At 41.8% G+C, this 12,604-nt stretch overlaps 1 protein-coding gene across 4 annotated transcripts; it reads right to left on the bottom strand.

Annotated features, from left to right (window-relative positions):
- Positions 1–2,009: 2,009 nt before the first annotated feature.
- On the bottom strand, positions 2,010–11,573 carry MSANTD4 (Myb/SANT DNA binding domain containing 4 with coiled-coils). 4 transcript variants are annotated; one of them, XM_064645189.1, is made up of 3 exons: positions 11,477–11,573; positions 5,450–6,077; positions 2,010–3,967 (listed from the first exon to the last, which is right to left on the bottom strand). In XM_064645189.1, exons 2-3 carry the CDS (start codon positions 5,909–5,911, stop codon positions 3,392–3,394), a joined length of 1,038 nt encoding a protein of 345 aa, XP_064501259.1. In that variant the 5' UTR covers positions 5,912–6,077; positions 11,477–11,573; the 3' UTR covers positions 2,010–3,391. The 4 variants fall into 4 exon arrangements, with proteins under 4 accessions (XP_064501259.1, XP_064501261.1, XP_064501260.1 ...); XM_064645191.1 differs by lacking the exon at positions 11,477–11,573 and having other exon boundaries at positions 2,010–3,676; positions 3,749–3,967; positions 5,450–11,431; XM_064645190.1 differs by lacking the exon at positions 11,477–11,573 and adding an exon at positions 8,442–11,428.
- Between the last annotated feature and the right edge of the window lie 1,031 nt (positions 11,574–12,604).

Genomic DNA, 12,604 nt, shown 5'->3' on the forward strand with positions numbered 1-12,604 from the left:
TAACCAAAGGATGCATCATTTCCCTAGGAGGCTGAATAGCTGTTAGAAAATAATTGCTTATATACTGCACTATTAACATTTGGAGAAGTGTTCAAATTTCTGAAACAATTCAGGATTCAGAAATGGTTCATCTATATAGTTTTCCCCATAACCTTTAATGCTCTTGGGGTGTAACTCTGAAGGTGTCCAATGTAACATACAAACCATTATCCTACTGAATAAGTCATACAGTTGGAATAAAACATGAAGACATGTTTTATTGGAATCAAGCAGCAGCTCAACCACCTGTCGAAACAGGAGCCAGATTTGCTCCTTCCAGGTCAGATACTTCTTACAGAGAAAACTGTAGGAAGGTTCTCTCTGTCCTAGTCTGGTATTTCTGGTCACTTCCTCTTGCAGAGCTGGGTATGATGCCCCTTGTTCCTACCCACCTTGTTTGGCAGTGAGAATAGTTATCTAGAAAATTGGTCATCCCAGGATACAGCAATCATAAAATCCATGTTACCCCACTATCTTGGTCAATGCTCTACGCACTAGAAAATCCTGACAAACCTCCTGAATTCTGCTTCTCTCGTATTTTAAAAGGAAAAGATAAGCAATTTCTCCAAATCACAGAAAGCTATTTTTAGTATCAATTTGCTTGATACGTATCAGGGAGCTAAAACTGTCACTTTCATTCAGTGTATTAGATTTCCATGGCAAGGTCTTGGTAGCAGGAGGTGCTACAGTGAGAAGCTGCCAGAAGCTTCCCTCACATCCGACAGAACCAATGCCAGCCGGCTCCAACACGGACCCGCCACTGGCCAACGCCGTGTCCGTTGGTAACAGGGGTAGTAACTCTGGTATAACATTATTTAGAAATGGGAATAAGCTACCCAAGAGAGGAGGGACAATATGTGAGATAAAAAGCCCTGTAGACACCAAGGGCAGTGAAGGAGGAGGAGCAGCAAGTGCTGCAGGCACTGGAGTAGAGATTCCCCTGCAGCCTGTGGTGAGGCAGATGTGCCCCTGCAGCCCATAGAGGCACATGATAAAGCAGAGATTCAACTGGAGCCTGTGGAGGAACTCCAAAACAGAGCAGATAGAAGCACCTTAAGGAGGCTGTGACCCCATGGGAAGCCCACACTGGAGTAGGCTCCTGGCAGGACCTGTGGCTCCATGCAGAAGGGAGCCCACTCTGGAACAGGTTTGCTGGCAGGACCCTGCAGGGGACCCACACTACAGCAGCCTGTTCCTAAAGGAGTGGACCCTGTGAAAGGGACCCATAGAGGAGCAGTTCATGAAGAACTGTAGCTTGTGGGAAGGACTCATGTTAGAAAAATTCATGGAGGACTATCTCTTGTAGGAGGGACCCCATGCTGGAGCAAGGGGAAGACTGTGGAGTCCTCCCCCTGAGGAGGAAGGAGTAGCAGAGACAGCATGTGATGAACTGACCACAGCCCCCATTCCCCTGGACTGCTCAGGGGGAGGAGGTACAGAAAATCAGGTTAAGGCCCAGGAAGAAGGGAAGGCTGTGGAAAAGATGTTTAAAGATTTGTTTTTATTTCTCATCACCCTACTCTTATTTGATTGGTAATAAGCTAATTTCCCCGAGATGAATCTGTTTAGCCTGTGACAGTAATTGAGGAGCGCTCTCTCCCTGTGTTTATCTCAACCCAGGAGTGTTTTGTTATATTTTCTCTACCCTGCCCAGCTGAGGAGGGGAGAGATACAGCAGTTCTGGGGGGGCACCCGGCATCAAGCCACCATAAGCCAACCACATTCAGGAAGAAAAATTTCAGATACACTTCCCCCTGGGGCATTTCTATCTAGCTGGTTGGTGTCTCCTTCCCTTTTCCTTTCTCAAGTAAGTGCTGGTTGATTTAAGTTCAACTCTGAGGGGTCTCATCTCTCTGATTTACTACACAGAGAATACAGGCACCAGCAACTTTGGGGTGCTGCAGTGCTGAGTACCTAGGTTTCTCTTCAGATGTAGCTTTCTCCCTCTGTTAAGACAGTCTCAAGAGCCATTTTGGAGTGTAGTAGTCAAATTTATTTCCACTGTAGAAGCACACTTGTTTCAGTAATAAAAAAATAACATTTTCTTTGCAGAATAAGAGTAAACCTGTAGTGGTATAAATATATTTACTTGCACAAGAATTCACGTAAGTCACTCAACATATATTTAGACTTAGTATTCTCATAGTCCTAAGTTTCAAATGGAGACAACAAAAGATAGCTACTTGGAGAAAGATGAGAAATGTGAAGTCTGGCTCAGTTTGGATTTAAACATATATGAAATAATGGAAAGCTTCCTTCCTTGATGTTTTTTTTTGTTAAATGAATACATTTCTTATGAAAAATATCAACAGCCTTCAGCACGGATTATTTCTGTTTGTCTAATTAAAATATACTATATGGTGTCAGTCACAGAAGCCTCTTCTGGCTGCCTTGCAGACATGACCTCAGTGCTGGCCAGGTAGAACCAGCAACGAGCATGTTCATGTTCAAGCTCAGTGCTCCTTAGCCTCTGCTCAGCCTGTGTGTCTCCACTCCTGAGACTCCCATCCACCAGCTACTGTCTTTCAACGAACAAACCAGGTATTTCCTTCAGCGGGTCATCACAGACTCACCAGACAGCATGCCTGATCAATCAGTAAATCCCTGTGCTACACTAAGACAGGTGCTATTTTCCATATAGCATTATTAAGGACCTGGTGAAACCAAACGTCTAGCTCATAGTAGGTATGGTTGATGTGTAACTTTATCTAGTATGAATACTTAATGCAAAAGAAACAATATTATATTCTGCACTCTCATTCAGTTCAAGCCATGGAACAACAGTAAAAACAACTGCAACAAATTTAACTTGCCCTTTAACTTCTATAAAACTCTTCAACTCTTTTTCCAATTGTGGGGGCAGGAAAAAAAAAAAAAAACAAAAAAGGGGAAACTAAGTTTAATGAATCAATCTCATCATGACTCTGTATTACTCTGTTCTGCCTAAATTATACTTCGTTACCATATGGGAAATTGTCAGCACCATGTCCTCGCAACATATGTTGATTTATTCCAATCCTTCCTTACTGTTACTACAGTGAAAAACAGCATAAGGTTCAGCCCTGATTCTCCCCAACATGTCTACAAGAGGAGGACACCAAACTAATACAGCACAATACTGGAGACAAGAGAACATAACACTTAGTTCTGATACACTGAAAAGCAATTTCACACATTAGCTCACTTATGCAGGCACACGGATATATTGAGCACCATTTTTTTTCAGTTTAACATAATGTTCAACTCTGAACAGAAAAATGTTTAGCCTCTAGGACAGTTTCAGTATTAAGAAAAGAACTACCTCTATTTTAGAAACATCAAAACACTAATGTTGACACTTTAGTTGAGAAGTTCACTGCAAGTGACCCTCTCTCTGAATTCGAAGACGCTCCTTCTCCACTTGCAAGCGTTCCTTCTCAATCTGCAGCTTCTCTGATTCAAACTTGAGAAACTGCAGCCTCTCCTTCTCTAACTGTAAACGTTCTTTTTCAAGTTTTAACTTTTCAGTTTCTAGATCCAGAGGCTGTATGATGGGTTTTTCTGTTGGGGTGAGGTCATTTTCCAGGGCAGGTTTTTCGGATTGCAGAGTCTCCAGCCTGAGCTTCTCCCATTCAATCTGAAGTCGCTCCTTCTCAATCTGAAGCCTCTCGCGCTCCAAGTCAACGTGCCGCAACCGTTCCTTTTCAATTTGCAGGCGTTCCTTCTCCACTTGCAACCTTTCGGCTTCAATGTCCAGTCGCTGTTTCTCCAGATCCAGCTTTTGCTTCTCCAGATTTATAAGCAAATGAGAATCTTCATAGGCTAGCCTAGCTTGAGCAGAGCTTAGATTTCCAAACTCTTCAATGTGGGGGAAGTCTGGTAGGTCATTTTCCTTTTTCGAATCTGGCAAAACTGATGACAATATTTCTTCTTCTTCCTCAATAGGAAACTGCAGAGGAACATGACAGAAAAGAATTACACTCCAGTCTTTATGCTGGAATAAATGTGTTACACATGACTGAAAAGAACATATTGCGTTTTTTCATCTTTAAAGCTACTCAGAACTGTTTAACTCGCATGCTGTGAAATAACCATTTTAAATCAGAAAACTTTTCTATCATTACACAGGTAGAGAAACACACTTTATCTGCAAGTTAATACTTGGTAATGAAAAATGCAAAATCAGTTTGTCAGTGGACATGCAAGAACATACAGAAACACACAGCACAGTTATTACAGATCATTCAGAACCACTGATAGAAAAATGGATCTACGAGACCATATGTTGTTCTTACTTTTCATAGACCTGAGTGACATTTAGGGAAGCCACTAGGAATTTGTTGTGACTAATTATTTATCAGAGCAGATGGATTCATAGGCTGTGTGGTATGTAAGCTAACCCAACCTTCACTAATTTAAGGATTCCATTTTTTATGAAACATTTAACACTGACATTTTTCACATGCTCTTAACCCTTCCAACTCCATTAAGTGGGTCTATACACAGGACTTTATCCGTTCTGTGTTACCACATTTGCTGTAAAGCTATTTATGACGCAGATGATGAGATGGTTAGGATCACTGCTCTCAGCAGAAGACAGACACTGTTCTTCAGCACTGTCTGACAGTAGTCTCACTACCATTTAACAGCTTCTGCTGATTTTTTCCCAGCACATATACCGACTGAGCTAAGACAGGAGCTGCTTCCCCACCCTTCTCACTTGAGAAGAAAAAAAAAAAGGAAAACTGTTTGAATACCCCTTTTTGAAATGAGAACTATATATTTGTAGAGGCACAGCAAAACTATCCCAACATTTGACTTGACTCCAGCTGGCTGCCTTCCCTAGGACAGTCACAGTACGACTAGAAGTAACAACCTGTCTGGAGAATCCACAACTGCTTGTCAAATTCACACTAAAATTCTGAAAGAGAAGAATGGCCAACTGACTTATTCAAGTAATGGTTTCATCTCCTGTGGGTTCATTTTAAGATCACGCAAACAGTATTCTATTTCTTTCTGTACCTGCAGGTAACATATACTTCCATTTGTTAAAGAAGTGTACTTTTCTTCTCTGTTCATCCATCCAGACAGCCTGAATATTACAACAACCAGTTTCCTTCAAGAGCATATTTTCATTCTACTGACTGAACTAATTCTTATCTGTGGCACATACAAATGGAAAATACATGTGTGAAGCCATATTCCAGCTTTAGGTATATCAATTCAATAATCAACATCCAAGACCTACACCCAATTCCAAGCTGCTAGATTTGAATACCATCTCTCTGAAATATATTTGTTTCTACAGTTTCTTCAATTCACACATTCAGAAACAAAATCAGAAACAGACACTATAAAGAAACACAGCAGCCTTATGCTGAAATGAAACAAAGGCCATATTGCACACAACTAATGCATGTCAGTCACTCACTTCGAAATTCTGCGGATCCTCCTCTTCCTCTTCTACTTTGATTTCTGTTAAAGATCCACCGGCTTCTCTGAAGTCAGTGATATTTTGCCATTCAAAACTAGATTCAATTGCAAATCCCATTTTCTCATCCATGTCTTCATTGAGAGAGTCATCTAAATTGGATGAAGGAAGGTGAAACCCAGCACCTACTACTTTGATGTTTGCATTCAGACGTTTTCTCTTCATGAGTGCTCTCCAGTCAAGGTATCGCCTTTTCACTTCTGTCCCTGTTCTTTGCTCTCCTTCACCTACAGCATTGACACACTCTGCTATTTCCTCCCAAGCTTTCCGTTTCATCTCATTAATTGTTGTATTAAGTTGCTTTGAAAAGAGTACTTCTCTCCTTTTTCTGATTTCCTTAAGGAGAGTTTGAGTTTCCTGAACACTAAAATTGCTTTTCCTTTTTCTTTTTAATTGTTTCATCTTTTCCAGCTTTAACCTAATAATTTCACCACAGTAGACCACAGAGATGATCTGACACTAGTCAGCTATTAATATAAATAAATTTAGAAGCCAATGAAAGCAGAGCTCAGTTCTCGTGAAGTGAATTTTCTCTTCACTTGTAGTATTTTTCTATTTGTCAGGCTTCCTAAGAGAAAAAGAGCAAACAACATAAATCTCCAAGGTATACACTATATATTTTCATTTAGCAACTTGACTCCTAAGTCATCATTTAAGGAATACATATTTTGAGCTGACTGTTTATTGGATAAAAGAAAACCATTCTCTTAGACTCTGAATATAAAGTAGACATAGATACCTTCTCTAATGTCCTATGAATTATACAACCATTAATATATCCATGTCATGAACTGTTACAGTTGATTTGATATTTCCATTACAAAAATACAGCTATTTTCCTTCAACTCTTAAGAGTTTTGCCAATCAGGATTTGCTTAGGACTGAAATTTGACATACACATTTCAGTTTGAATACTACATTATTTCCAGAAGAAGCTGAAATTGTTATATCATTACTTCAAAATCATCAAGTGTGTAGGAGACTGAAATTTCTGAGACACATTTTAAATGAGACACCATTTCCATAAAAAAGTAGATTAATATGGAAAATGGAAATTTTAGAAGCTCTTCCGACTTATCTTAATCAGAAATAAAATAACTGAAGCAATCCTGTTTAATGTCAAAAAATTACTAGCTCAAACAAATGTCATGCATGAGAGATACTTTAACAGTAAACAGATTTAAGAATAAGTCACTACATGCAGCTCTATCCTTCTTACACTGCAAAACGTGTCAGATGCAATGGCAGCTTTAAAGTTCATTCAGTTCTCTGCCCGCAGCAACAGCTGGTCCTGTCCCTGATGCTGAAGAGAACACTAAACCCCATAAATACACCTCACAGATTGTGTGAAACTCTGTACAGAGATGGACAGTCTGAGTGGGAGAAAACAGGGGACTATTAATGCAGTAATGAACATCACTGCAGTAACATCATAGATTGTATTACAAAAAACAAAACCAAAAAACAAACAGCCCCCGAAAACAACCAAAACCTGAAAGCAGAAACTGAGAATCAAAAATGGTTCATGGTCACAGATTGCTTGGTAATGGGTCCAATTTAGGATTATTTTGAACAACCATTTGTACCATCTTATCTACCACTGTACATAGGTTTAGAAGGCTTTAAACCAAGCAAGCCAGAGACTTACCATACAGTCTATACAGTTTCAAGCTGCTGTGTTTGTTCACTGTTCATGCAGTATAGACATTTGTCCACTTGAAGGCAAATGGCTTGCAAACTATATATTCAATTCCTACCGACTGATGGACTTAACTCTAACGCCCCCCAACCCCCTCCCCAAGCTACACAGGATTCTTAACTTACTAAGCATTTTTTCTCCTGTTATTCTCCCTAAACCTGGTTAAAACATACACATCAGCACAACACAACAACTCTCCATTTGGGGGATAATGTAGTGTAGATATTGTTATTCATCTCGTATGCATGACTGACTGTCAGTAAGTGGCTCAATTTTCCATGTCAAGCAACATCTTTTCATATCCAACATGCAAGCATGCTGCCATCAAGTATTTTTTAAAATGTTGCATTTAGAAAACTGCTTTACTACTTTTCATCATTACAATACCGTTCTCACTGTCAAGCCACTTACTTCCAATGATTACTAGCTAGCAAATATGCAAAACCAAGTCCCAAGAGGAAATCAATTGCATAGCATGAGCATGTATTAGCATACACCAGTCCCCAGTTCTGCTGTGCAGCTACCCAGCACTTTGGACTCCTCAGACTCAAGCAGGAAGCTGCATGTTGCTGTTTAGGATGTGTGAAATATTCTACCCTTCTGAAAATAAAATTCTAGTTGGTTTTGAGAAAAGGGAATTGTTTAAAAAATAATGTAATGTAGTGTGCTTTAATGCAGACTCCTAACTTGACATGACCAGTAGTGAAAAAAATGTTGTCGATTTAGAAAATCAGATTCATACCAGAACACAGCACTGTACCTGCTAAAATTACATAATTTTTTCTGAGACCTTTTATCTGATCTTTAAGCATATCCCTTAACCTTGATTATTATAAGCTTATCACAAAAAGATATCAAGAAAGCAGAATCATATTTACTTCTCTGTCAGTAAATCAATTTATTTGGTACTTGCTGAGCTTTTCAAACGCAAATTACAGCAGTAGTGCTTTACTGTTATTATTGTAACTGAATTTCTTGACTTATGCATGAAATTCTAAGTTTATCTTGTGTAAAGTCTTTGGTTGTGGGTTTTTTTTAAACCTTTTGATAAATCATTGAGGAAGTAAATTCTTCAGGAAAGTTACCTGCACACAGAACAAATTTAGAACACTTTTATAATCTTCACCATTTACAAGGCAATTATTCTGGACTGATAAATATATAGTGATTCCTGGAATGATCAAGTACTCGTATCTTCATACTGGCTTTAGAAACACATACATTTGCACTTACCTGTTTTCAAGGTGGGGAGTGTGTGTGAAAGATACAGAGGTATCCATCCTGAGTTGGTCTTCCAGGTATAAAGAATCACATAGAGTACTCAGGTACAACATAAGTTTCACAAGAATGATAGTATTTCTGACTTGTCACTACCAGGACATTAAATCTCTGTTTACAAGGTCACACTTATCTCCACTGAAATCAGTAGAATTTCAGGTTTGGTTTTAAGTAATACTTAAGCGAACACTCAAGTACTTTGCTGACTATGGGAAAATGGGTCAAACTTTCCTAAGTACTTGCCAGTTGGGTACATCAAACTAAACTCTTGAAAGTACCAGTAGATACTTAATTTTCTCTTAAGATACTTAAACAGTAGACTTTTAATCTCAAGGTATATACTGGCTAAGTCCTTTACTTAGTCCCAGTTATGTAAAAAAGGTTCTGATCATTCCCAATAACAGGGAACCACAAGATTTTAGAGACTCATATGGTATCTCTAGTTACCTTGGCCCTCCCTAAATTTCTCAAAGTTAGTACAGCAGGCTGATATGGGCACAAACACAAGGAAAAAAACAACACCTCGGTTTTCAAATCAAAATTTCATCATCTTCTAAATATAGTTCTACATGAACACGGAAGATGCAGACAGGCAAGCTTTGTCCTTAGCCCCAGAGAAGGCTGAGAGTTAAAACACACAAATGTCAGGTTACCCTGTGGGTCAGCCTCACTGCTCCTTGTGCCAGTGCTTTCCACCACCTGACTGATCTCCCTAGCCACTCTTCGTGAAGTGTCTAATCTTGGGTTTGGATTTTATGCTATAAGCTAAGGACATGACCTTTAAGAACTACAATACTAACTTGGAAACTACCGGCATCCAATTCCTTTATTAGGTAAAGTTTTATTTTAGACTTTTTTTAATTTTTGCTTGAACAGGTCTGATACAAGCCCTGAATTTCCCAGTGAAACATCAGCAAAACCTACCTGTTTTAAAACACATAACTACTAACTTCCAATAGCAAAGGACATTTTGCCTTTTGTAACTCTTTCCTTTTTAAAAGTACTTGGCCTCATTAAGGACGATTCCCATCTTATTAATATAAATGGGTGTTAGCGAATTGTTTTAACAGTGTACTTATTCCCAGGGATGGCTCAAATCCACTGTGGCACTGTGTACCTTCCTGATATATTAACTATAAAGCCTTATTATCTAACTAAACCTGAGGTTTGGGATATTCAATTTTCTGACAGTGCTAGATGGTCTCCAGGATATTACTCTTTAATGGAGAAAAATGAACTATTACATGCTCGAAGTACAAAAGAAACAGGAATGGCAATAATCTAGGATTTGTACACATTCTAGATAGCTACCCTACCACCACTTTGAAAAGCTTGATTTACAAAAACATGACATACAGCACTGTCCTGGTTTCAGCTGGGATAGTGCTCTGTTTTGGATTTAGTGTGACAATAATGTTGATAACACATTGATGTGTTGGTTGTTGCTAAGCAGTGCTTAGGCTAAGTCAAGAACTTCTCAGTTTCCTGTGCTCTGCCACTAAGGAGAAGTACAAGAAGCTGGGGGGAAACTGCAAATGCAAACTGCATATCTTTACAGTTTGTGCAGAAATGCAAAGTGATGACTAGGAAAAAAAAAAAAAGAACAATTCTGATTATACGGTAACAAAGATTTCAAAGGTCTTCCAGAAAAGATGGCAACATGGAGCTACAAGTTTCAGAGTCCTGTCACACCAGAAGCAGCCCAATGTCACAAAGGTCCTCAATGCTGGACTAAAGAAACATAAACTATTTGTCAGAGTTGAAATGAAACAAGTGTTGTAAAACTAAGCTGCAAACTCCCTAAGCAGGCAGAACATACACATACTGAATATCTTTGACATACTTAATGGCAGAGGCATCCACATTCTGCCTCTGTCTTTTCTGTCTCCTTTGTTCACACCTTATTGTCTAAGTGCTAGAGCAACAAAAAAAATTAACCAACCCTTCCAAAATAAACAAGGAAACAAAGAAAAACATCCTTGCATTCACCAGGACCGAAGGACTGCTGCTAGCATCAACAGTCTTAGAAGTATTCTTTAGGAAAAACATGACTTTTTTAAACACGATGTCTTGATAGTCCCTTTATTTATTTATTTATTTATTTATTTATTTTAAACTTTCAGGGCATATGCTTGAATAAAAAACCCAAAGTTTAAATTAGGAGGACCTGCTACTTCTAAGTTTTTTTAAACAAATTCGAGAGTCTGAGTATCTTTGGATACTACAGCCTGGGGATTTCTAGAAAACTTTAGATGTGATTCCCAACAGATGGCTACGTTGACTTGGCGCAACTTAGGGTTTTGTACAGAGAGGCTTAGTGGTGGCCAACACATCCCCCCCTGCAAAAAGCGCCCGGTTTGCGCAAACGAAAAGGCACGCAGGGGAGGGAACCAACACCACCAAAAAGGACCATTTAACGAGGCTGAGAGGAGAGAGGCACAGAGAATGAGAGGCAGCTGTAGATTCAGGCTAATGAATCCAGAGACTCATCAGGCTGACATTCCCCTTCCTCCGAACCAGTCACGGCCACGAACGGCACAAAACCCCTCCCCGGCGGGGGGCGCGTTTCGGAGGGACCGGTGCGGGCACAGCCCCGGGTGAGGCGCCAGCTCCGGCCCGGTCCCACCCGAGCGCTGCGGGGAGTGAGGCGGCAACAAAAGAAGGCGGGGGCACGGCTGCCCCAGCCACCGAACCCTGGGGAGCAGCCGGGCCCGCGGCTCCCACCGCAGCCCAGGGTCCCTCAAAACGGCACGGCCGCGCGACTCTCCCTGGAGCAGGAGGAAGACGAGCGGAGCCTCCCCGCGGGGAGAGAAGGCGGAGGACAATCGCCTTGCCGCCCCCAGGGGCCCAGAGCGGCAGAGCTGCACCGCTCTACCCCTACCGAAGGTGCCAGGGGTTGCCCGCACACTGCTGAGGCAGCGGCCGCCCCATCCCCGCCCGGTGCCGCCGCCCGCACCGCCCGGTCCCCGGGGGACGTACTCCCCGCTCACCTGCGCCTGGCGCTCCCCTCCGGGCCGTCGGCCCTTTAACGGCCACTGCCCTCCCATTGGTCAAATCACCTGTCTGTCAGTCTTCTCCGCGCGCCTATTGGCGGATCGTGCCCGCCGCTCTCCCCGCCCCGCCCCGCCGTGACGCAACGGGCGGGCCGGGATCCCCCCACGTCCCTCCGCCCGCGGGGCCGCGCCGCGCGCCGCACCCGGGCAGCCATTGGCTGTAGCCGCCGTCTGTCTTCCGCAGACCGGCTGGTGATTGGCTGCGAGAGGTCACGGCCCGCCTCTCCCCTCAGTTAGAGACCCTCCGCGGGGTCACGGCGAAGTCAGGTGGGCTGGGTTTGGTGTCCCGTCCGCTCCGTCTGAGGGCGTGGCACAGCCATGGGCTGGCAAAGGGGGGGACGGGGCCTCTCCGCGGGATGTGCGAGGAAAGGAGAGGGTGCGGGTTTGCTGTGCAGGACCATGTGTGCGGCTGGTTTATGATGCTGCAATAGAGAGCGAACGTGCAGCAGCCGGTGGCTCATCCCGAACTGCGCGGTTTGTGATTCAAATAGAGAAATAACATTTCTATAGATACTGTAATTAAAGAAGTGAAAATGTTTCGGAAGTGCTGCATATGTAAGCCGCCAGGTCACTGATGTGGGTGAATATACATGCAAAAGGCTTCTGTGGATCTTTCTGGTTTGGGGCTTCTCTGCCACACAAGATGTGTCTGGTCCTTGCCCTCTATGTTGGATCCCGTTGCCTTGGTCACGTAACCTTCGTGCAGGCTTAAGGCGCTACTTTTTGTCTAAAGTTTGCTGCCTTTATTCTGCCTGCTCTGATGTGTGCATGTATTATTTTGCATGTTTGTTAACAATTACTTTCCTCAGTCCTTTCAAACCCAAATATGGGTTGTAATGAGTATTTGGACTTGTTTACTTTTACTGGAAAGATAGGTTATTTCCTTAATAAAGCTTCAAGTGATCAAAATTGTGACGAAACTACGAATCTCCTTTAAGATGGCATTTTCCAGTTTGTCAACAATTCTGGTATTGAACTTTCTGCAAAATATTTCATAGAAACTAAAGGCTATGAACTTATCAGTTTACTTACAGGTAGTGATAGTCTTGCTGCCTTACTTGCCCA

Source organism: Pseudopipra pipra, chromosome 2 (genome assembly GCF_036250125.1).
Source record: "Pseudopipra pipra isolate bDixPip1 chromosome 2, bDixPip1.hap1, whole genome shotgun sequence".
Classification (NCBI taxonomy): Eukaryota; Metazoa; Chordata; class Aves; order Passeriformes; family Pipridae; genus Pseudopipra; species Pseudopipra pipra.

Coding starts and splice junctions, on each gene's coding strand:
- MSANTD4 (XM_064645189.1), bottom strand. CDS start 5,911: ATGAAACAATTAAAAAGAAAAAGGAAAAGCAATTTTAGTGTTCAGGAA. Junction 3,968..5,449: donor AGGATCCGCAGAATTTCGAA/GTGAGTGACTGA, acceptor GTTCCTCTGCAG/TTTCCTATTGAGGAAGAAGA.